General features: G+C 41.7%; 1 protein-coding gene across 1 annotated transcript; it reads left to right on the top strand.

The window, feature by feature from the left end:
- Positions 1–21,780: 21,780 nt before the first annotated feature.
- Positions 21,781–22,831, top strand: LOC308493287 (mortality factor 4-like protein 1). The gene is given in 2 exon segments (XM_081039246.1): positions 21,781–22,024; positions 22,027–22,831. Coding segments are annotated over 2 exon segments (801 nt in total). The 5' UTR covers positions 21,781–21,927; the 3' UTR covers positions 22,731–22,831.
- The last annotated feature ends 629 nt before the right edge of the window (positions 22,832–23,460 follow it).

Here is a 23,460-nt window from a genome sequence, read left to right as displayed (position 1 = left end):
TTACCCCTGACATTTTTCTAAACTGGAAGTCCCCTCACAGCCCTAGGGAGCAAGCCCTAGGGAATAACTTTTATTCCAGAACCTTCTGAACCTCCCCAAATACGCTTCACTCTAAGAAGGTCTCCGAGAAGCAAAAGTCAGAGCAGCCTGATTGGGAAGACGTTGCCCCTCCCCTCTTCCCAAGCAAGTTTTCTACAGAGAGAAACAACCTCAACAACATCACTTAGTCTGCTTGCTTGAGTTCTAAACAAGCAAGATGAACCTTTACTACGGCTTTGCTTTTCAGCTCTTTCACCAGCCTGCTTTTCAGAGCAATGAAGTAGAGAGAGCCTGGGCTTTGGGAGATGACAGATGTTGGCTCAGATCCTGGTTCTGCTTGTTTCAGCTGTGAAATCTCAGACAAGTTCCCTAGTCTCTCTGGGCCTCCATCCTCACCTGAAAATTCAATACGACGCCATGATAATAACACCAAGTTTGACACCAAGGACCTACTCAACAAATTTGCATTCCCCTTTTCCATCTCTCATTTCCATCCCTTTCCTGAACCCCAGAACTGACATAGACAGTAACTCAAGTCTCTCTTATGCTGGATTGCCAGATGCTCTTCCCCAAGAACTACCCTCCGGGAAAAGGAAGAGGAACCACCTCCCACAGCCAGAGTTTCCTCATTTCGAAAGCTCCAGAAGAATCACAGAAGCATCGCAGTGCCCAGATGAGGCCCCGCCAGCCTGCGAGGCCCTTTGCTCCCAAGGCTACATTCAGTAGCCCCTTCAGCACGACAGGCCTCGGGCAGTGTCCATTTTACTTGTCTGGAACCTCCCACTTCAAGTAAAACCTTATCTTTTTCAAAGCAAAGACCATTCATTTTGTACATCCTGCCTTCCTACTGTCTCTACTTGGAGTTCGTTTGAATGATAAAAATGGAGGAGAGCAAGGAACAACTCTACTTCTTAATGGTAACTCAACAAAGAGCTGCTGGCAGAGCTTTCACCCTTAACATTTCCATCACTGTGCTATCTGGGGTCGGGATCAGCTTTCTGACATGAACTTCAGAAATCTGCCCTTTTGTGTCTGCATCTTGGTGAGAACACGTGTGAATGGCAGAGCAGACAACAGTCAAGCATTGCCACACAAGTGGGTCTGTCGGAGAATGAATCTAACAATTAACTGTTGACATGCTGTCACCTTTTATCTCCTTGGCACCGTTCACATAAACTTCTAAAGTTCTCCACTGGTTGCCTATATCAGGCTTGTAAAGTGAAGAATTATAGAAATTAGAGGAAGAAAAAAAATTAGTTCAAAAGCCTTGTGACCCCCATACCGTGTGAGAAACACTCTTGTTTGAATAGTAAAATACTTTAGGTCTTTCGTTCAGTGAACACACATATTTTCCAAAAAGAGAAAGAGAACTGTGTTTCTGTGTGTGTATGGGTGGGTGGGTGGAGGGCAGGGCTGAGGTGAAGGGGTGGTTTTGTACTGATCGTGGGGCATCAGTGGATTGAAAAAAAAAAGGAGTAGCTAGCTGTATTTTAGTTTCCAGCTAAATTAAATACAAAAATAAAACCATATGATTTCACCTTAGACACCATGTACAGGCTCACCGGTAAAGCATCAAATTGGATGCTACCTAATTTGAACTTATTTAAAGAGATAGAAAAAACCATTTTCTAGATGTTTATTCCTTCTAAATCTTTAAAGCGCTTCTTGCACTCTAGACCAAATCATCATACCACTGTTTTCCTGACATCCACGGGTGGGCAGGTAGCTCAGCTCTCAGGCTGGTTCAGGCCCTTCGTAGTCTGGAAGTCGGATCACACCCTCAATATCAAACCAATTAAAATAACTGTCTTCTCTACTTGGCCCTTTCCTTCTAATTTCATCCGAGAAGCTGCCATCAATTCAAATGCATTCATTATAACGAGCAGGGAACTATGTTTCTGTTTCTGAATATTTTTCTTAATCACTAATAATTGATTCACTCTGACTGCAAGCTTACCAGTGCAAAGCAAAACACACTGTTTCACGAGTTCCAAAAATGGGCTAAATGGCAGGGTTGGGGCCAGTAGTACTACTTGAGCTCATTCTATGTGGCAAAAATTTGCGCTTGATCATCTTACAGAGATTTTTATTTCTTCTCCAGGATTCCCGAAGATGTTCCTGGTTTCCAGGAACAGAGGAGGTTTTTATGTTAGCACCTTGGAGACCAGACAGATTTGTTACAGCTCCCTTTGTAAATACAGTCAGTAACCACAGCGCCAAGATTTACGCTGGGCTCTCTTTGTTATGGTGATTCCTGCTGCTGCACACAGTGCTGGGTGGATTCTTGACAGTGACTGTGAAATTGGAGCATATGTTATTTGACTGAAATAACGTGTGTTACCATCTCAATTCTTAAAACTCACAGGGTATAGTATGGGTCTATAGGTAGACACATACATAGATAGATACTTACAGACACATACATACAAACATATAGGTATATGCTTCTGTAAAGGAAACAACTCATAGATGACATTTTTTCCAATTTTTTTTAACATTAAGAAGGCCAAACAATCCAATGGTATATGTCTTCTATAAGAATGGATAAAGTGAGGAAAGAAGCATTCAACAATCTAAGACCTTCCATGCAAAAATTGCACTCAATAAAAGAATTAAGAGGGAGTAGATGATTCTTTGCCTCCTGCTTCCTCTTCCCACATGATTTCGTTTTAGTGGGGTAGAATGTCAGCCTTGATAAAGCACTTCTATCATATTTCCCTTTGCACTCGTTGAAGTTCATGGCTCACAACAGGAGCTTAGCAAACACTTCCCATTTATTCCTTGGTTGTAGGACTACCATGAGTTCCCTCCATCTACCTCCTATACACACTTCCTTGATCCCCTTATCCTTTCTGTAAACATTCATTCAATAAACATTCATTGAAAAGCTGCAATCCTGCATGCCCTATGCTGGAGATGAAGAAGAAATAGACCAGAAAACAGTTCTTGCCTTCAGAGAAGTCCCCACCTGAAGTAGGACATGTCACCCAACAGCTCTTTGTGATGATATGTAAACGGTGCATTGGGGGCGACTCCCTTTGAAGTGGCACTCACTTGGCTGACTGCCCACAATGTCTCACATTGCCACAAAAGAGCTCAGAAGCTGGAAAAAAAAAAATGCAGCTGTCAGTAGTGATTAACACAACGACGAGACATGGTATATGAGAACGGATGTAGGTGGTTTTATAAGGACCGTGTGGTTGTGGGGGGCACGCATGCTGAACAGACTACAGACACCACTTTGCCCAAAACTTCCTTTTGCAGCGTGGGGATGTAAATGAGCCTTGCGTGGAAGTCTCTGCTTCTGGGCCAGGAAGACTGACTAACCAGTGAAGCTCTGTATTACTCATTTCGGAGATGATTTGCTTTTCTTGAGGCAACATTCAAAACTTATACAAGACATAGCCAAGCAACTTAGCTAGGTCACCCACATTAATTTAGGACATGTTTCAGTCAACTAATTATGGGGATTCTATCTGTCAACAATTATAACAAAGTCAAAAGATGCTGGGCTTAAACAAGCAGATTTTCTCAGATGCTCAGATCAAAACGTATCATCAGATGACAGTTTGGGGGGAAATGATTCAGCAATTTTTATTTAAATCAAATTCGAAATGATTCTAGATGAAATTATATTCTGAATAGCTCTCATTTGCATGGTAGTCTTATAGATGCTGTAGAGGTTTTTAAACAAAAAAAAAATGCAAAATGTGCTTCTGACCCTCAAGGAATTTGCAATCCCATTGGAGGAGGAAACACTAGCCATGTGAGGAAAGAACTAGCAAAATAAGGCAGCACACGGTGCACTGCCAAAGGACTGGTGTAGATGAGCAGAGATAGCTATCCAGTTAGAGAACAGTAACCATGAGTGAGAGCAATCCAGAAAGAAACTGTGCTTGATATGAGCTTTGGAAAAGAGTAGTGTTCGGGTAAAACAGAAGAATAAGAGGTGTGTGAGGGAAAAGACAGTGGAGCAAAGGCGTGGGAGGTACAAGGCTTTGGGGGAGCCTAGGACGCAGGGACTGGGCTCATTCTGCTGCCCAGAGATGTCCTGGGAGAAGAATAAGAACGAGGCTGAGGATGCAGGTTGGAATCAGATGAGCAAGAACATGAGGCCAAGTCAGGGAGTCAACACCTCCTTCCACAGGTAACGTTTAGAACAGCTATCATCAGCAGAGTGACGTGACAAACCTGGAGATTTAGGCAGGGGGACAACCAGGCATCCGTGTTAGGGCCAGGCATGCTGGGAGAGATGTGAGAGGCCCCTGGTAAGCTAATAATTTAGCATTTCTTCACATGAATATGTACTTTAAATATTGTGTTCAATATTTATTCAGTAAGGTGTGAGGAAACTATTCATGGAGCTTATACAGCATTTTATATTAAAAATAGATTGTATGATCTTCACTATCGCATTTTCACTCCTTTGGAATTCTAGTTTTGTAGTTAAACATTGTTTCCCACTTTTCAGAGCTGTTTTCCTTCTGTTTCCCTCTAGGATTCCTTGTGACACTCAAACTCTTAACATGGGCTCAAATATATAGGTTAAAAAGCCCATTTACCCCATAAACAGTGCTCTATGCTGCATTAGTCATTTCTAGAATTTTAGTGCATGGAGCCGCCTGTCCAGACATACTCTCAGCTGACCAGTTTCATGGTGGGTGGTGTGGCTTTTTTTTGCACTGTGCAACTTCCGACGTACATGTCATCAAAATCCTAAACCCAGAAGGGTCAGTGTCAGTGAGGAAGAGTTTGTATGTTCAGTTTTCATTCTTGGGTACTGCCTCTTTTGGCAGGAATAAGACCAAGATTCATCGTGCCAATTATGAAAAAGGCATAATTGGAGAACTGAGTGGCCTGGCACTTCATTGTGGTTTATTACATAGATATTATAACGTCATATCTGCCTGGCTAGCCCCGCTCTTCACCTGAATCTGATTAGGAGACCATGCTTTCCCTCTCAGCTCTTCAGTTTAATAAAGTCAGTTTTAGAATTCTAGAATGGTCGCCCCACATCTAGTCAGAGAGCAGGTGGAGCCATGCACTAGAATTCACATTTGCATAAGCACACCGTCTAGGTCACCCAAGGTTAAGGTTAAATTTGAGTATACGTCACCTCCCCTGCACTGGTCCTGAACTTAATAAGCTGGCTCTGGGGTTACCCCTTCAGTTCTTACTTTTATCTGCTAGAAAGGCAGGCAGGCAGCAGCCTAGTCTTTCTGGGATTCAGTAACAAATCACATGACTTTATCTATCTTATAACCTTAACAGACTGTAAAATTCTTTCTTTAACAGTGAGCCATCTAAAGTGAAATAAAAGCCATAAAGAATACGGCACCATAATTTGTAGCATTGATTTGTAATCTTTTTTTAAGTAGATCAAAGATGCCTACATGTCTCCTCATTCTCATGCCACACAAAAAAACATTCCAAAATAGAAAATTTACAAAACTCTAAACAGAAAGATTAATATAGGCTGTTTTTATTAAATATTTTAATCCAGAATTCTGACTGGAGGCCATAAAGACATACAGAAATTATCTTAATTAGAAACGTTAGTTCTCTAAGAGACCTTCGGAAATGGCCTACAAAACCACGTCAAGTTTCAAAACTGACCATGATGTAGGCATAGAATATCATGATGAACAATCTGATAGATGTTAACAATTCTGTCTGAATGTCATTCTGTCAGTTGTAGAGAATAAACTGGTGGTTTAGCTCACATGCACGTCCCAGAGATGGGTATGAGAAAACCACACCACCACTGAGACTGCCAGCATCTTAGAGGAGAGTCAGTGAGAAGTACTCCTTACAGCCTGCAAGCTAACAAGCTAATCATTCCCTCTGAGCATGTCCTCTCGCTCTGTTATACTTTTCCATCCAAACATTAAATCGTGTCCACATAACCCTGCTTATGCAGAAGAGAAGCCAAGTCTCCCTATGAAAGAGCTTTCTGCAACTGCTGCTCTCTGCGGGGCAACAGAAACACTACACTGTGAAGCCTGCTTTCCGCAATACCAATCCACAGGCTTAAGGAAACAAACAATAGATAGACATAGTGAATTTTCCCAGGACGGTATTCCGGAAATGTGGAGCTTGTGAGAACATAACATGGCATCCTTTCTGTAATTCTAAAGACACACAGGCAACCCTACCGTAGCAAGGCTGATGACCTTGTATATATGATTTACTATGAAAAACCCACGCTAGAGTTGGGAAGCAAAGGTGTGCAGACCCCGCCCCTGACTACCTAGGGCATCTTGATACACTTGTAGACAGTTTTCCAGATCCCAGAATTTCCACCTGCACATTTAGGATAACGATATCTGCCTCACCATCAGAGAAGCCAAATAAAATTACACCAAAATAAACTCTAAAACAGCATGCATTTTCTAAGCAGTTGTTATTTTTTCATAATCAATGTTTTTAAAAAATTTCTATCCAGGTAGCCACGCCGAGAGCCGACTCCGAGCAGACCCCCAAATAGCCCTGAAGCAATGGCAGCCCAAGAACCCAGCTGAACACTGTGGGGAGAGGTCCCGGGGCCCCCAACTCCACCCTGATCCGATAGCAAGACCTGGACCTGGAACAGGTGTGCTGCTGCATACAGCACAGCGGCTTCTGTGATCCCCAACTGCGATCCTTACCAGCGTCTCTGGGGGAGTCTTATCTCGAAAATCTGGAAATAAGTTCCTTGTGGGAAAGAAACAGCTGCAGCAAAGGCGCCTGTAGAACATTCACTGGAGAGAACTATAGGCCTCAGACTTTGTGTACCCAGGCCCAAGGGCGAGGATGTAATGTAATTGTTTTATTTCTGCAACTCCTTCCTTTAAATCACTGGGGTTCACTCTGGGATTCTGTAGTCCCCAAATTGTATCATTGTGCTATCTGAGAAACAACTTGAATCTGTTTTGTTTGCACCTTTTGCTGCACACAAGGCAGCTATACGTTACGCACTGTACACCTGTTTTAATTGTGAGAACCACATGCCATTCACACGGTTAGGTTTATCGTAAGAAACACCTTCCCTGTGTAAAAAATGGAGACTTGAACCGCTTAGCCTCTGCAGTTACTGAATGTTATCACCTTGAGAATGTAAATAGCACTGCAAGTTTAAATGACTGGTCACTCCATTTGGGTGAGGGAAACAGCTGCAACAAAGCTTCATGAATTAAAAAAAAAAATCTCATCCATATAAACATACAGATATCCAAGTGGATCACTCATTTATTTAAAATGGCATCAAAAATTATAAGACACTCGAGATTCTATCAGAGACTGTGTGTTGGTAATTAAATAAACAACGTCAGAGAGACAATAAATAAGTGCATATATCTATGCACCCACATTATATACGTGTAGGTGTTTTGTGTGTATGTACATTTATAAAAACGTACAACTGAAATAAGGATGGTACTACACCAGAATGGGGCTGAGTGGGAACAGGGTCTTCTGAAAGTGCTTCAGAGAAATTACAGGGGAGTCTCTGAGGAAGTGCCAGTGAAGCCAGAATTTGGAAGACAGGAAAGAGGGGGGGTGACAGCCAGTGGGGGTGAGGGTGGAGAGGAGTGGTAAGTGTGGGAATGGGTAACATTGCACGAGGAGCATTCTGAACTTTACCACTGTAGAAGCGGTAATCAATGGCGTGCCAACCAAGACAGCCAGCAGTTATGGCAGAAACCAGAATGAAACCACACCTCTTCATTTTCCTTGCTCTTTCCTCTACTTAGTCCCTGAGCATCAAAAATCACTCAATATATGTGTTTGAGCTCTTACCACTGACTCTAGTGGGGGTTTTTTCAGTGTGTGTGTGTGTATTATTGTTGTTTAAGTATAGTCATGATCCACAGAGATAATTTTTTTAAAGTGTGATCTGGGTCTTCACCCTGGAAATACCCAATCTTGGTATCTCGAGGATGGATCCTGGAATATGCATTCGTAACAATCATCTCAGGTGACTTGGGTGAAAACTGCTGGCCAAGGCACTAAGCAAGGTATTGTACACAATGTCAAAACAGACACTTGTGTTCCCTGACCTCACAGTATAGGCCAGTTAATAAGACATAGATACTTGAAAATATAACTAACACAAGACCTGGTTAGGTACACGCCCAAACAGAGGTAACCCTGACGTGGCTGAGGAGTTTAAGAGGTGGGTATCACAGGAAACACCAGCTTGCGAGCTGCAGTAACAAGACACCCACAGTATGGAAGAGACACCTAAATCCTATGAATTATATCAGATTCACGAAGCAGCATGAGTCAGGACACTTAGCTCCGAGACCAAGTGACATTTTAGAAGCTCGAATCGGTGTTAGGGAGACACTTGTGGGGTATTGTTGTCCAACATTTTCAACAACAGACAGCCTGCGATACATCTAGAGCAGGGGTGTCCAAACTTTTTTCACCATTTTCACCAAGGGCCATATGTGGTAAAACACGCAAACAGCCGGGCGGGCCACTCACTTGAGGTGAAGTACGTATTGCCTCATCTGGTTTATTTAAGTAAACTAAATATATTTTTGGAATTTGCTGTGGGCCAATTAACAATGAATTGTGGGCCGCAGTTGGCCTGTGGGCCACCGTTTGGACACCCCTGGTCTAGAGAAAGAGAGCAGAATGCAAATGGACAGAGCCCAGGACTGCCAGGACTGTACCCCAAACCCCACTGGGAAAACCGATCCAGGACAGAGGACATAAATCACTACAAACTCATAACCTAGGAATTCTACCTCTGTCTTCGGACCTTGTTGTCTCATTCCAGCCAAACATAAATGAGTCTTCCCTTAAAAAGTCAGAATTGCCCACCCTTGAAGCAGCTCTCACCTTAGAATGCAGATATGCTCCATCCTGTACCAGAAAACTTTGCTTGGGAATTAAAGCACATCACCTCCCTACTATTGTCCCCGTGGTGCCCCAAATTGCTGCCCCAAATTGCTGCCTACATCAAATTACTTTGCTGAAACGATTTTTCATCTGGATGTCAAATCCTTGCTTCTTAATCTCCAAGGTCAGTTTCACTGGATTTTATGATCTCCTCGACCTGCAATGCCCTTTACTCTTTCTTCCCTACGTTAATTAAACTTCCCAGACTTGACTTCAGGCCTTTACATAGCATTACCTTTCCGATGTTCTAAGGGCAATTGATACCGGCAATGGAGATGTTTACAAAAAAGGACAGAATTTAAAAGGGGACCACCTGCCCCACGGTCTTCCCTCTCTTTCCCCATTTTTCTACTCTTGGTCCACTAAGTAACTTAATAGGCCAGAGATTTGAGAAGCTCTTCTAAGGTGTATCTCCCACTCTGTCTGTATTGATGACTGTTGAAGTCAGCTTCAGGGTACATACAGCCAATGCCAACTCGAGCACATACCCAGATCCAGAGTATGAGTGCATAATTGACTACAAAGAGCCTTGACTTTCTACTTTGGGAAAGTTCCAACAACTGGTTATTATTATCGTTCACTGAGGTAGACTGCACACAAACCCCAAAGTCATCACGTCTATGATTTTATGCCTCTCAAAAGTCAGTAATGCCGACATCTGTCATCCTAACCTGTCAGGCCCAGCAGAAAATATACCTCTGTGGCCTTCTGGAAAGATTATTACCTGTTCCTGCCACTGGTTCATAAGAGTACGTCCAGAATCAGATTGTCGGCTGGTTCGCTGCACAGGTGTCGACCTAGCATTCGGGTTGTCAGCACGTTAGACAATGAGCTTTGAATTCAGAAAGTTTGGGTGCCCTCGTTTACTTCCGGTGTGCCTTTGATACAATCCCTTAAACATGTGTTAGAATTTTCTCCCACATAATGTCATTAGTAGTATCTATTTAATGGGCCTGTGGGAAAAATCAAAGGAGAACATTAACAGAGCGTTTCACCCCTTGCTAAGTACAGATGAAGAGCTCAAAATGGCAGCTGCGTTGATTGAATTAGAATGGCTAGCCTGCTGCTGGCAGTGGTACTTCTGGGAGAACTTATGCTCGTAGCAGTGGCTGGGCTTTTTTTGTTGTTTTGTCTTTGTTCCCCTCAGATGCTGTACACAGTTCTCATTTCTCAAAAATTCCAGCCAAGAAAAGAAAAAAAAGAACAGTTTTGTTCTGCCTTCAGTGACCTGAAAGGTCCCATGTAGAAACACAACATAAGCTATAACCTCCCGAAATCCACAACGTTCTACCAACCAGCAGCTAAAATACAGCATTTTCCCAGTTCCTCTTCATTCTGTGTCCCAGGCATTTAGTCCTGGTGAAAATAGTGGTTTCCCCTGACAGAAACTCACTGACCTTCTGCCCTTTCTAATGGTGTTTTCCTCTTTAACATGTGAAGTATTGTGATGCTTGATTTTTCCCGCTGAGCAGGCGGTGACTATACAGGTAAGCTGCTCACTGAAATTCTGGGAAAGAAAATGGCGGTAAATGAGCTTTACCTAGGAACTATGTTGACATCACTAATTTATCTGGAACACTCTAAATAAATACACTTCGAGACTAATCTGTCCCATCTAGAAAAACCAGTACTTCTGAAACATTAACATCCCAAGGAATAAGCACACAGTCAGAGTAATATTCGCAAGTGGTTCTAACAAGAAATTTGAAATAGTTCACTTTAAGCACATTGCCACAGAAAGGTAAATTGAATTTGATTTTCACAAGTGACCTTACAATGGCCAACACATAGACCGCAGAGTGAGCAGTAAAAAATGTTTGAAAGTGTGACCATGGATAAACTGTCTTAAATGGAATTTGTGAGCAATGGTGTGCAAGTGAGACACCCTCACATTTAGTTCAGGGGGAGGGAAAGGGCGTTCTACAAATAATTAATCATTGCAATTTAGGTGACCATAGGATTTGGACCACTGAGAAAAACAGGAATTAGCTGACAATAAAGAATGGGATGAAAAAAGGAAAGGATCTTTTAGAAACTTGCATGTTACCACACCTTGCTACCAATCTTCGAAGGAACTTCATGTTTCAAATTCCACTGCTTACTATCCCTTCTCTTTCTTGAGCTATCAACTGCTTTTAACACATACAGACCTCCTCCTTATGAAAATACCTACTTTCTTCCCTTGATTATGATAAAACCTCACTCCCCAGCCCCGCTCCCTATTCCATCCATTTATTCACTGGATCATCTCCTTCTTCCCAATCTCGCATATGGAGGTTCTTCTCTTTTCTATCTGCACTTACCTTGGATCTGCTGTTCTTCCTGTCCGGACGTATTTCCCTGACATAGTCCCATAACTTGCATTCTGACTTCTTTTAATTCTCTGTTTAAGCACTACATCCTCTGCGAGGCTTTTCCTGGCACCCATGTCTTCCTCTCCAACATTGTCCTTTATATTTTTTTTCCTCTCATTACTCATGTATCACTATCAGGCATTACGTGATTTATTTATCTATTTGCTTATCGTATGCCCCACCACCACCACTAGAATGTACGTTCCATGAGGGCAGAGACTTGTCTGTTTTGTTCTCTGTTCTAATTCTGGTCTAGAATAACTCCTGAAACATAATGGGGATGAATAAATGGCTTTGGGAAAAAATTAATTACCAATTGAATATGTGTACATTACATTTAGTGAACTACAAATGGCTTATAATACGGGTATAGTGAATCTCAACAACTTCTCCTGATTGCAAAAGGTCACCACGTGAATCCCTGTGGAACTGGATGGCAATAATGGACCAGGTTCTGGTGTCTATTTCTATCTTTCTGAGCAACATATCACTTACACGCAAGTGCAGGTGTAACTTACATCAGTGGTAATTTAACACGAACCACTTCATATTGAACTCTAAATTAATAAAATATTATCAATAAATCTGAAGGCACATAGAGTCAGAGAGATTAAGACACCAAATAAACACAAAGAAACCACACACACAAAAAAGCAAGTGACTACTGCTCACACATGTGGGTAATCAGCCTGAGATCACAAAACCATGGTATACAAAGATCAAGGCCAAATCATTTGATTCACCTTCATATGACCAACCTACAGAGTTTCCAAAGAAAACAGAGAACCTACGGGGGCCACCTGTTGTCTTTTCTCTTAAGTTTTCAGAAGACAGTATGAGGTCTTTCAGAGAGTAGGTCCAAGAAGAAACATGTTGGGGGACTCACTGAATGACAACATAATCAATCTGGGCTTCCTCACACTCCTTAAATGGATCATAGAAAATCATCCATAAATGTCAAGTTAAGTCTCCTTGTAGGATTCAGGAACTGTAAGACTCTCACCATTAGTCATTTTCACAAGAGCTCTATGTGATTTACTTCTGGCCAAGGATCAGAAGAGTCATCAGAGAAGACTGACACGAAGACAAAATACTGGGGATTTCTCAAGAACGATCCTCTACTCTTGAGCAGGTCCAGGTGCATTTAAAAACTAGGTACACACACAGATACACACACGTGCATGCGCACACATGAAAATACAGACACATGCTAACTCCAATAGATCACAAGAAATTGTAAGAGACACATGGATCGCTTATGCATTCCTCTCAGTTGTTTTTTTTTTTTATTTATTCATGTTTTGGAAAGGATGATTAGACTAATAGAGCTAAAAAACTGGATATTTGCACATTTGGGGAAGATTCAACCATGGAAAGGCAAATAACAGCAAGTATTTTCTCCTTTTTTCTTAATTTTGCATTCGTATTCCAGATGCTGAGTGAGGACAGAGTCAGCATGGGCCCTAAGGGTGGCCAGTACCAAAAAGCTGCTACCAGCCCAACTCTTGAGCTGAAAATAACTATGAGAAAATAACTATTAGAGTAAAGATGCCACATGATGTGGTTATAGAACATGCCTTCCAATCCCAGGGAGAAACAAAGAAAAGACAAGAATGAAGTTAAATAGGAGCATAGCAGGAAAATGCTGTGTAGGACTGAACAGACAAATAGCATATATTCTAAAATACTCTCTCAATAAAACAAAACACACAAAAAATCCTATAAATAATTCTATCTTGCTGTGTTCTAATCCACTTTCAGTGACCTAAAATAAGATCTATAGTGCTTTCTCTTTCCTTAACAAAGACTATAATTACTTATCTGTCATGAAAATACACAAAATACATTCATTTTTTGATTAAACACATATTTATTGAGCCCCTGGGATGTGGCGAGCACCATTCCAGGCACCAGGGGGAATGCAGTGGACAAAAAGACAAGTAGTATATACCTGCTCTTGTGGGAAGAGACAGGCCATTTACAAAAGTAATGAGTAAATACATAGACTAGTAGGCAATTATAAATGCCAAGTGGATGGGAATAGAACAGGGCGGTGGGATAGTGTTCTGAGGGGTTGCAATGTGAATGTGATCACCAGGGAACACTTTAGTGAAAGGCAGAGATGCTGGGGACACGTACAAGAAGTAAGGGGCGTGTCATCCAGATAATCAAGGAAGAGTCTTCTAAGGGGGGAAACAATCTGCAAAGGGAACGTGCTGGGCATGGTCCAGGAAGAAGTGTGGGTGGAGCAGAGCACTTGAGGGGATGAAGTTAGCGATTACAGGTCAGACTGCTTAGCACATTGGACATCACTGGCGCAGTGTTGGCTTTGCTCCGAGGAAAATGGAGAGTCAATGGAGGGTTTTGAGCAGACGAGTGAACAATCAATATTGTTTTTGTTTGTTTTTTTTTAAAGAATCAGTCTGGCTGGTATACTGAGAATAGGCTAAAGGGGAAGGATGAGATGGAGGACTGAAAAAGGAACATTTGGTAAGAGGTGACTGCAATAATCCAAGCAAAGAATAATGATGACTTAGTTGAGGTTAGTAGCAGTGGAAGTGATAAGAAGGACTCATATTCTGAATATTTTGAAGGCAAAGCTAACAGGATGTATGTTAGACTAAATGTGAGAGGCATCAAGATTGATTTTAAAGATTGTGGCCTGGGCACCTAGAAAAACAGAGCTCTTATATGTCCACAGAGATCAGAAAGCATGTTGCAAGAGCAAGTGTAAGTGATGGGAAATATGGACATCTTAATTTTGAGAGACCCATTAAGCATTTAAGTTACAGGGAAGATATGTGGAAAGAGAAATAAATTTAGGGAGTTTTCAGAATAGGGATGGTATGAAAACCCTAAGAATGAATGACATCACTCAGGAATTAAATGAGAACAGTAGAGAGATTTGACGACTGACCTTTGGGCCACTCCAGAATTCAGTCAGGAGATGAAGAGGAACGAACAATGGAAAATGAAAATAGCCAGTGAAGTAAAAGGAAAACCAGACTTGTCCTGGAAGACAAGTGAAAAAATATTTCAAGGAGTACGTAATGATCAACTCTGTCTGATTTTACACGTAGTTCAGGTGAGAGCGAGGATTGAGCATGAATCTTGGATTTCATGACTGACCTCCTTAGTGACATGGTCACGGGCAGTTTCTGTGAATATTGAAAGCAAAAGCTTAACTCAGGATAAAATGGGAATAGAGAATTGGAGACAGCACAGTTGACTTCATTACAGAGATTTACCAAAAAAAAAAAAAAAAAAAAAAAAGATGAAAATGGAACAGTATTTGAAGAGGGGTTATCAGATCAGGAGACCTCTTTTTTTTTTTAATGGGGAAAGAAAATTAAGGACTCAATCCATACATGCTGATGAGAAAGATCATGCTAGCAGGGCCAAAATTCCAGAGAAGAGAATTACTGGAGTAACATCATTCTGGAAAGGGGTTCGGGGGGTTGACCCTGGACTTCAGCCTGGTAACAGGAGAGAAAGTAGAATAACTGGGCACAGAGGCCAGAGGTTGGGAGATGTGGGAATTCACAGAAATTCTCCTCTCATCGCCCCTATTTTCTCAGTAAAGTGGGAAACAATATCATCCATCCCCTCATAGGAAGGGTTCAAAGGATAAGATTCATAACATAATTCAAGGGAAAAACAACAACAACAAAATGTCCACAGAGAAGGGCTGACACTTGCGAGGAACCTGCCACCTCTGTGCCGAGATGCCTGTGTACAAGACAGGACAAGATGTGCTGGGGGACAAGCGTCTACGTCTGCAGCACAGCCCGTGAGGACAGGAGGACAGCCACCCATTTACGAGCAGAGCTGCACACGTAAAGGAAATGAAACTCAGTAACGCTAAGTCAGGTCGGCTGTTCACTTCTGCCTCCAACTCTGTCCAGACTCAGCCATTACCATCAACAGGTTTCACTTTTACAAACCAGAAAGTTCTTTGTGTACTTAACATTGGTTATTTTTGGGGCGGGGAGGTGGGAAGGGGAGGAGTGTGAGGAATCTGGGAGTGTGTATTAGGTTTGTTTGTTTTAAATGAGGAATCCCAGTTTACCAGGTTTTTATATTTCTGTTGCAAAGTCCTCTGTGCCCCTCTGCACAAAATGGTTCCTACTTCAAAACAGGCCTAAAGATGACTACTTTTATATAAACCGGAATTTTCTCAAATTCTGGAACAAATTTAGAAGATCTTGCAATGTTACTCTTGAATTAGAGTGAAACAAGTAGCAAAAAAGATTTGTTGTGAATGAAATGAGTCACATTCTAGCATGAAAACGTACGTTGGTTTCTTATGCCACGTTTCATATCGTTAGCTACACAGGTCATAACTTGGACTTTGATATCAATCTCCAATGCTTATTCATGCATCCAACACGTGTCTTTTAGGTGCCTACTATGTGTCAGGCATGTACTTCACAGCAGTGAAAAAAACAGATCAAGATTTTTGCCTTCATAAATCTTATTATGTCTAAGAGAGAGAAATATAGGTAACGGGTAACCTAATAAAACTTCTAATGTGCAGGAAGGTCAATAAGAGAAGGTCATTAAGGTCATTCCCTTCTGAGGGGAAAAAATGCATCAGAGAAAGGAGAAAAAAAATACATGAGAGTAAGGGGAGACGGTTTGCCCTCTAAATGGTGAGCTCAGAGTAAGTCTCATTGACAAATTAACATGAGAACAAGGACTTGAAGGAGATGAGGGTGTGAGTCACACAAACTCTGGAGAAGAGGGGGGCAGGCATAGGGAACAGCAAGTGCAAAGGTTCAGAGGACAGAGAGTGCCTAACGTGGGCATCTTTGGGGTGGGAGGGGTGTTAAGCAACCTAACTTGGAGACTCTGTGCTGGAATGTGTCTAGGGGCCCAAAGGAGACCAGGTAGGAGACTACTGCGATAATCCAAGGGACAGATGGTGGTGGCTTGGACCAAGGATGGTGTGCATGGAGGTAGTGAGAAGTCCCAGGCTGGAGACATCTTGAAGATGGAACCCGCAAGGTAAGTCATGAGTTTTATGCACGGAGAAAGAGAAAGCTCAAGGAGCATAAAGACTGTCTCCAAGAGTTTGAAACTGAGGAACAGAGAAACGGTTGTCACCATGAACTCAGAAAAGGAAGTGTGGGAGAGAGACATATGGCGTGGGGAAGTCGGGGGTTGGTGATCAGGGGTTCAGTTCCCCTCGCGGAAGTCTGAGATTCCTCTTAGACACTCAAGGAGTGGAGACACTGAGTTGGCAGCTGGATTCATGAGTGTGGTTATTTAGGAGAATGGTCAGGCTGGAGATATACATATGACAGGAATCAGAAAAGCCTTAATTCTTCAGTGCAACTAAAAGCAAAGGTCACAATATGTCTAGATTCTCCATAAGTTCTAGACTAATCAAGAGTCTTCTCTGATTACTATACCACGTTTGTCTTAGCTAATGACACCTGTACTGTAGTATTTACCTTTTATTCCATGTCCCTTTATTAAAAATGTCTCTCTTTTTTCCCATTTAACAGCATGCCTTGGTTGAAACTGAACACCAGGAAGTTTAACATGTGACTAGGAATACGTTGGAGAAAACTATTTCTGAATATCACAATTAGTTTTCTGTACCAGCAGTGGATTTTGCTAGTTGATTTTGGAAACGACTATTTCTTTTTCTTAAATCTCTGGAATGGCTCTTCTGTGATATAAGTGTAGAGAAAATATTCATCTGTGACATCTATGATGTCATCGTTAATTAACGCATATGATAAATATTCTGGTTTAGAAATTACAACTGCTGGGCTGAGTAGAGCCAGCCTATTGTTTCTGTGTGTTGAGGGCAGAAAAGCATTGTCCAGGAATGGAAAAGACTAGCAATGGAATGATATTTGGACTTTTGCTTGTAGCTGGTGAAAGAGTTGGGGGTTTTTTATTAGTTTTAAGAGTTACTTGCGGGAAATACAGAACAAAAGATTCTGCCTTTACAAAGATATGATGAATCTTTTCATCCAAGCAGTGCTGTCTGATGGCCTGTGTGTCAAGAGGAGACTCGAAATCAGAATTGGGGGTGTTTTCCCTAAGTTTGCTCAGAACCACATCCCCAGCTTCACCGTACCTGGGAGAGTCACTGCTATTCAATGATTACAGTGAAAGAAGGTCAGGATCACTGTGGTTTAGCTCACTGTTTCTGGACACGTGATGCCATTTTGATCCCCAGCTTGGTCAAAGGTGCACGTGCATATATTTTCTAGTTTGAAATAGGGACTGAGGCACTGTATAGCTATCAGCAGATTTCTCTGAAATTCGTTATCCTCCAGTACGGTCTGCTAGCTATGGCCAAAGAATGCGGTCCCACTTCATTTCTCTAAGCTGGGTGAACTGCATCCATATTCTTTCCAGTTTTTGGCCAGATCTCCTTCCCTGCCCTCTGTCACAGTAGTAGAGACAGCAAAGAGGATTTTCAAGATGTCCTTGCTTGTTATGATTAGAAATGCAGTGACACTTATCGTGCAGTGATATTATACACCTCACTCTACTCTTGTACTTCCACCAGGACAACCCACACGTGTTACCGTTTCATAAATTAGTATAGTATGAGTTATAATTATGTTGAAAGTGCTTGTAACTTCGATGTGAAATAGAACCTTTTTTCCCCCTGCAATTTGCATTCAACTGATTCTCAAGTTTGAAGAGGGTCTCTATTTATGAACGGGTGAGAAAAAGTTAAAATGATCCTAACACACAACCATAGGGGGAAATACATCTCTTCTTCATGTCTTTAAGAATATAATTATGTCCTGCAGTTTCAAACTGGGTATACAAGACTCATTGTTTTATTTGCTTGGTGACAAAACTCTACAAACATATGGGGAAAAAAGTATTTAGTTTTGTGATCTGAAAAGAACAAAACTACTTAGGGTTCTATCATGAATAGCAGGTAATTTGTTCATTCTGATAATTCATACGAAATAGGGTTTCTCACCTCGGCACTATGGACCTGGGGGTTGGTGATTTTTCTTTGCGGGAGGCCATTCTGGCCATTGCAGCATGTTGACCACGATCCCTGCCCTCCAACTCTAGATGCTTTTAGCCCCTCCTCCTCCTCTTCATTCATGACAATCAAAACTATCTCCTGAAGCCATTTAACATCCCCTGGGTGGCAAAGCCACCGGAGCTGAGAACCACTGTTACAGACTGTAAATACTACAATAGAGAATTACATTCATGCTCATAATATAGTTGGTTGTTCTTTCAATTTGAGCAACCATTTTGAAGTCATCAACCAAGGGAAGCCAACAAAGCTTTGCCAAAAGGAGAAGGTAAAATATCACATCTCCCCAAATTATTAAATGGCACAATGCACACTGTTGTTTGATGAAGTATAACAAGTATCTGTGATCTCTGTGTCATAGTCCTGCTACTTGTAGATGGCACAGTTGACTAATCCACTTCCTTCCTCAGAAATTCAACAGCCTAGAATCAGCAGGTACCAGACACTTTTTGCCCCCTCAGTGGGCGCGATGTGTCACTAAGCTGGGGAGCAGGAAGCAGGAAGACCACAGAACTGGACTGTAGAACCCTGTTCATTTTTCATCTGTTTACCAAGAGCACCTGCACGCTGATATCTTTTAATAGAATTCCTTTTCATGTCAGACATGTAAACAGCGTTATGTTAATTGCTTAGGCAATGGTTAGACACTTCTGACTGGATCCTAAATAAAGTCAAGCTACTTGTTTTTCATATGTACTACCCATTTCCATTCCCATCTCCTGTTCTATGCGCAAAGAAAAGCTCAAGTTGTACAGACATCATGCAAAGAAAGTATTTCTTATTTGGAATGTAACGAAAGTTTCTGCAGCAAAGCTTATTTTCAAGACAAGATGAACAAGCCACATTCAAACATTTGGTACAAGACAATACCAATAATGTCACAGAATGCAATTAGTTCTTACAGTTCCTTATGTTTACCGTTGATTATGGTTGAAGTTGAATCCTGTTTTCTCACTTTCTTCCATTGCATATCAATGACCCACAAAGAAGGAAGGAAAATTGGACCATTGGACATTAGGAAATAATTCTGAGACAAGTTTCATTCAACAGCTATTTTTAAACTTCCTCTTCTTATTATACTTTTTTCTACCCCTCCCACACTTTTTAAGGAGTATTCCAGATAAGAATATCCAGATGGTGTCATGTCTTTAAAAAACAAACAAACAAACAAACAAAAAACTGATGTAAACAGGAAAAAGTCTTTTTTGTTGTAAATTTATTTCCATGTCATTTTAATGAAAAAGCAACTGTTAGTGAAACCTCACCAGATCTTGAGATGAATGGATTTTCCTGCCTTTTGCAAAGTAAAACTTTACTCGTTTGAAAGTCCAACTTTTTCATTTGAATTTCTTGGTGCAGGCAAAAGGACTAGTGAGAAGCCATTTTTCCCTCTTTATCTAAAAAATAAATGAAAGCATTCAATAGCAACCATCTGAGGAAGAGGAGAAAAAAAGGAAAGAAAACAAGAAAGGCTAGCTGCTTTGGGTGCCTATTCACTCAGTGCAGCTTGTGACGTAGGCTCGGGGTGTTTTGAATTCACAGACGAACAACGTTCATTCAGAGAGGAAACGAACATCATCTGCAGAAGAAATTCGCGTTCACAGAACTGTTATTGAAAAAGATGCACAGAAAGCTGGGTTTCTCATTGAAATGAAACCTTACCTTAGCTACAAGAAGGGAGGGGGGAAAGAGGTGTGATCTATGATGGATGACTTCTGATTTAACATTAGAACTAAGTTTCATAAACAATTATTGGAATCTGAGAATCAAACTTCAAAGCTTGAGTAGCTGAGTGAGAGTTGGAGGCCCCCCTGATCAAAATGAGGGAGTTGGAAGAGGGGGCCCTTTGCTTTGGGCAACTTCCCTAAACCCCTGGGTGAAGTTATCTTGTTTCCCTCTGACCACATCTCTGGGGTGACATTTAAAGCAGCTCTATTTGTGACCACAGTATTATCATGGAGATCCCCAAGGTTCCCAAGCTCTTTCTTTATCCATCCTGTCCCTCACTTGGCCTCCCCTGGTCTGCTTGTGCATTTCCTAGGTGGGGTCTCCAGGACCCTCCATAGTCTAAAGTTCCTTCAAAGTCTTCACATCTCCACCTATGATCTAATTGAGGGCATATTAGAGGATAACTCATCTATTAGAGACACTCATGCCAGTCAGTGAAACCAGAAGCTTACATTTCAAAGACGTGAAAGTGATTTCTAGCTACCCTGATGCCACGGCATTAGAGCAACGTCATGTCATATGGTACTGCTCTGTTCATAATATTTAGACTTCCATAGCAACACGTAAGCTACAACCTCCAGAGGCCGCATTCCTCCAACTTCATATCAAGGACTGGAGGAATTCCCGAGGAAAGGAGTCCCATGTCAGAGCACAGCAGCTGAAATGCTCCCTTTATGGTAACAGCAGTAGGGACTCCTACATTTTATAGTCGGAGAGCACACAATTCCTATAAATGTCCCCTGGGCACTTGTCGTTTTCTGGCTTTATTAACAATGCGTCAAGAAACCCTCTTACAGTTTTGAGGACACAAAGAAAAAAACGAGAGTTGTTAGATGGGCTGGGGCGGGGGAGGGGGGAATAAGGGGAAAGGTGAAGGAATTAGGAAGCAGCTGGTAACCACAAGATGGCCTCAGGGTTTTCTGAAAATTAATTTGGGGAATGTATTCAATAATGTTGTAAAGATTTTGTTGGGTATCTGATGGACATGCGTCCTATTTGGGAGACCACCTCAGAGATAATGTGGATGCCTGATCATGGCATTGTACACCAGAAGCTAAACATTAATGAATGCCAACTATAATTTTATATATATATAATGTGATGGCTCGGTGTAAGGTTGGAGGGATGATGGATGGGGGGAGTGGGGTTCACAGTGTGAGGGATATAAATGATAAACGTCTAAGTATTACCTTGTCTTGTACACCTGAAACTAATAAAAAATAAAAATTAAAAAAATAAATAAAAAAAGAAACCCTCTTGCTCTAAACATTAATGAATGCCAACTATAATTTTATGTGTGTGATGTGATGGCTGGGTGTGAGGTCGGAGGGTTAGTGCATGGGGGAAGGGGGGTTCACAGTGTGAGGGATATAAATGATGAACGTCTAAGTATTACCTTGTCTTGTACACCTGAAACTAATAAAAAATAAAAATAAAAATAATTTTAAAAAAATAAATAAATAAAAAAGAAACCCTCTTGTTCAGTTCTGAAATGGCCTGATGCCATGTGTCTGCTTTATACGTTTTCTTTCCAGAGAGGAAACATCGATTATCACCTTCTTATCATCTAAAAGAGGTTTTTTTGTGTGTGAAAATTTTAGTGGACATCACGGAGGCGCAAATATCTTTCTAAACTCTGGTTTTCTTTCCATACACTTCTTGAAATTCAAAAGTAAATTTCTCGAGTGCGAGTGGTGGGAGCAGGAGGAGGCGGCGGCGAATCCCTATAAATGGCGCCGAAGCAGGACCCGAAGCCTAAATTCCAGGAGGGTGAGCGAGTGCTGTGCTTTCATGGACCTCTTCTTTAGGAAGCAAAGTGTGTAAAGGTTGCCATAAAGGACAAACAAGTGAAATACTTTATACATTACAGTGGTTGGAATAAAAACTGGGATGAATGGGTTCCAGAAAGCAGAGTACTCAAATACGTGGACACCAATCTGCAGAAACAGCGAGAACTTCAAAAGGCAAATCAGGAGCAATATGCAGAGGGGAAGATGAGAGGGGCTGCTCCAGGAAAGAAGACGTCTGGTCTGCAACAGAAAAATGTTGAAGTGAAAACAAAGAAGAACAAACAGAAAACACCTGGAAATGGAGATGGTGGCAGTACCAGTGAGACACCTCAGCCACCCCGCAAGAAAAGAGCCCGAGTAGATCCTACTGTTGAAAATGAGGAAACATTCATGAACAGAGTTGAAGTTAAAGTGAAGATTCCTGAAGAACTAAAACCGTGGCTTGTTGATGACTGGGACTTAATTACTCGGCAGAAACAGCTCTTTTATCTTCCTGCCAAGAAGAATGTGGATTCCATTCTGGAGGATTATGCAAATTACAAGAAATCTCGAGATAACAAGGAATACGCAGTGAACGAAGTGGTGGCGGGGATAAAGGAATACTTCAACGTGATGCTGGGTACTCAGCTGCTCTACAAATTCGAGAGACCGCAGTACGCGGAGATCCTCGCAGACCACCCCGACGCCCCCATGTCCCAGGTGTATGGGGCGCCACACCTGCTGAGATTATTCGTGCGAATTGGAGCGATGTTGGCCTATACCCCTTTGGATGAGAAGAGCCTTGCTTTGTTACTGAATTATCTTCATGATTTCCTAAAATACCTGGCGAAGAATTCTGCAACTTTGTTCAGTGCCAGCGACTACGAAGTGGCCCCTCCTGAGTACCACCGGAAAGCTGTGTGAGGCGCTTACTTACCCTTGTGTTTGGATCTCTGTAAACACTCTGTTCTTAGTCCTTCTCTTGTACAAATGCTGTACTTTGAAAATGTTTGTGTATAACAGAATTGATGTTTGTTTTCTGTTTGATTTTAAACAGAGAAAATAAAAGGGGTCACAGCTCAAAAAAAAAAAAAAAAAAAAAAAAGTAAATTTCTCCTTTTGGCCTGATTTTGAACCAGGCAACTTTAATTTACTTTATTAGACCATCCATTTGCATTAAAATAGATTTTTCTGGTGTCCAGCACAGAGGTTTGATGTGATTTGATTTTACTATTTTTAGCAGCTTAAAGCAACATACACTTATCTTCTCAGAGTTTCTCCAGAAGCCGTTTAGCCAGGTGGTTCTGGGCCAGGATCTCTCACGAGATTAGGGTCAAGCTGCCGGCTGAGGCGAAGGTGAGCATTTTTCTGGTTCTTGGCTTTGTCATATAATACTCATCAGATTCTCTCTTTCTCTTTTAGATTTAAATTCCCCATGCCATTTGTCACTCAGGTCTCATCAACACCCGCTCTGGGTAAATTAGTCAGTGTTCTGCTTCTGCCTGGTTTCCTCGGAAAGCAGAGCCATTGGTTGAAATAATCCCCCTACCTTGTTGGTCAGGTTTGAGTTGAATCAGGTCCAGCTGACAGTCTGCGGCACGGGGGCCAGTCACAACCACTCACCTGGGCTGTCCTCACGGCCGGCAGCTTAGAG

Source organism: Rhinolophus hipposideros (assembly GCF_964194185.1).
Source record: "Rhinolophus hipposideros genome assembly, chromosome: 26".
Taxonomy (NCBI): Eukaryota; Metazoa; Chordata; class Mammalia; order Chiroptera; family Rhinolophidae; genus Rhinolophus; species Rhinolophus hipposideros.
Note: the sequence above shows the minus strand (reverse complement) of the source record. Positions and strands in the feature narration are given on the sequence as shown.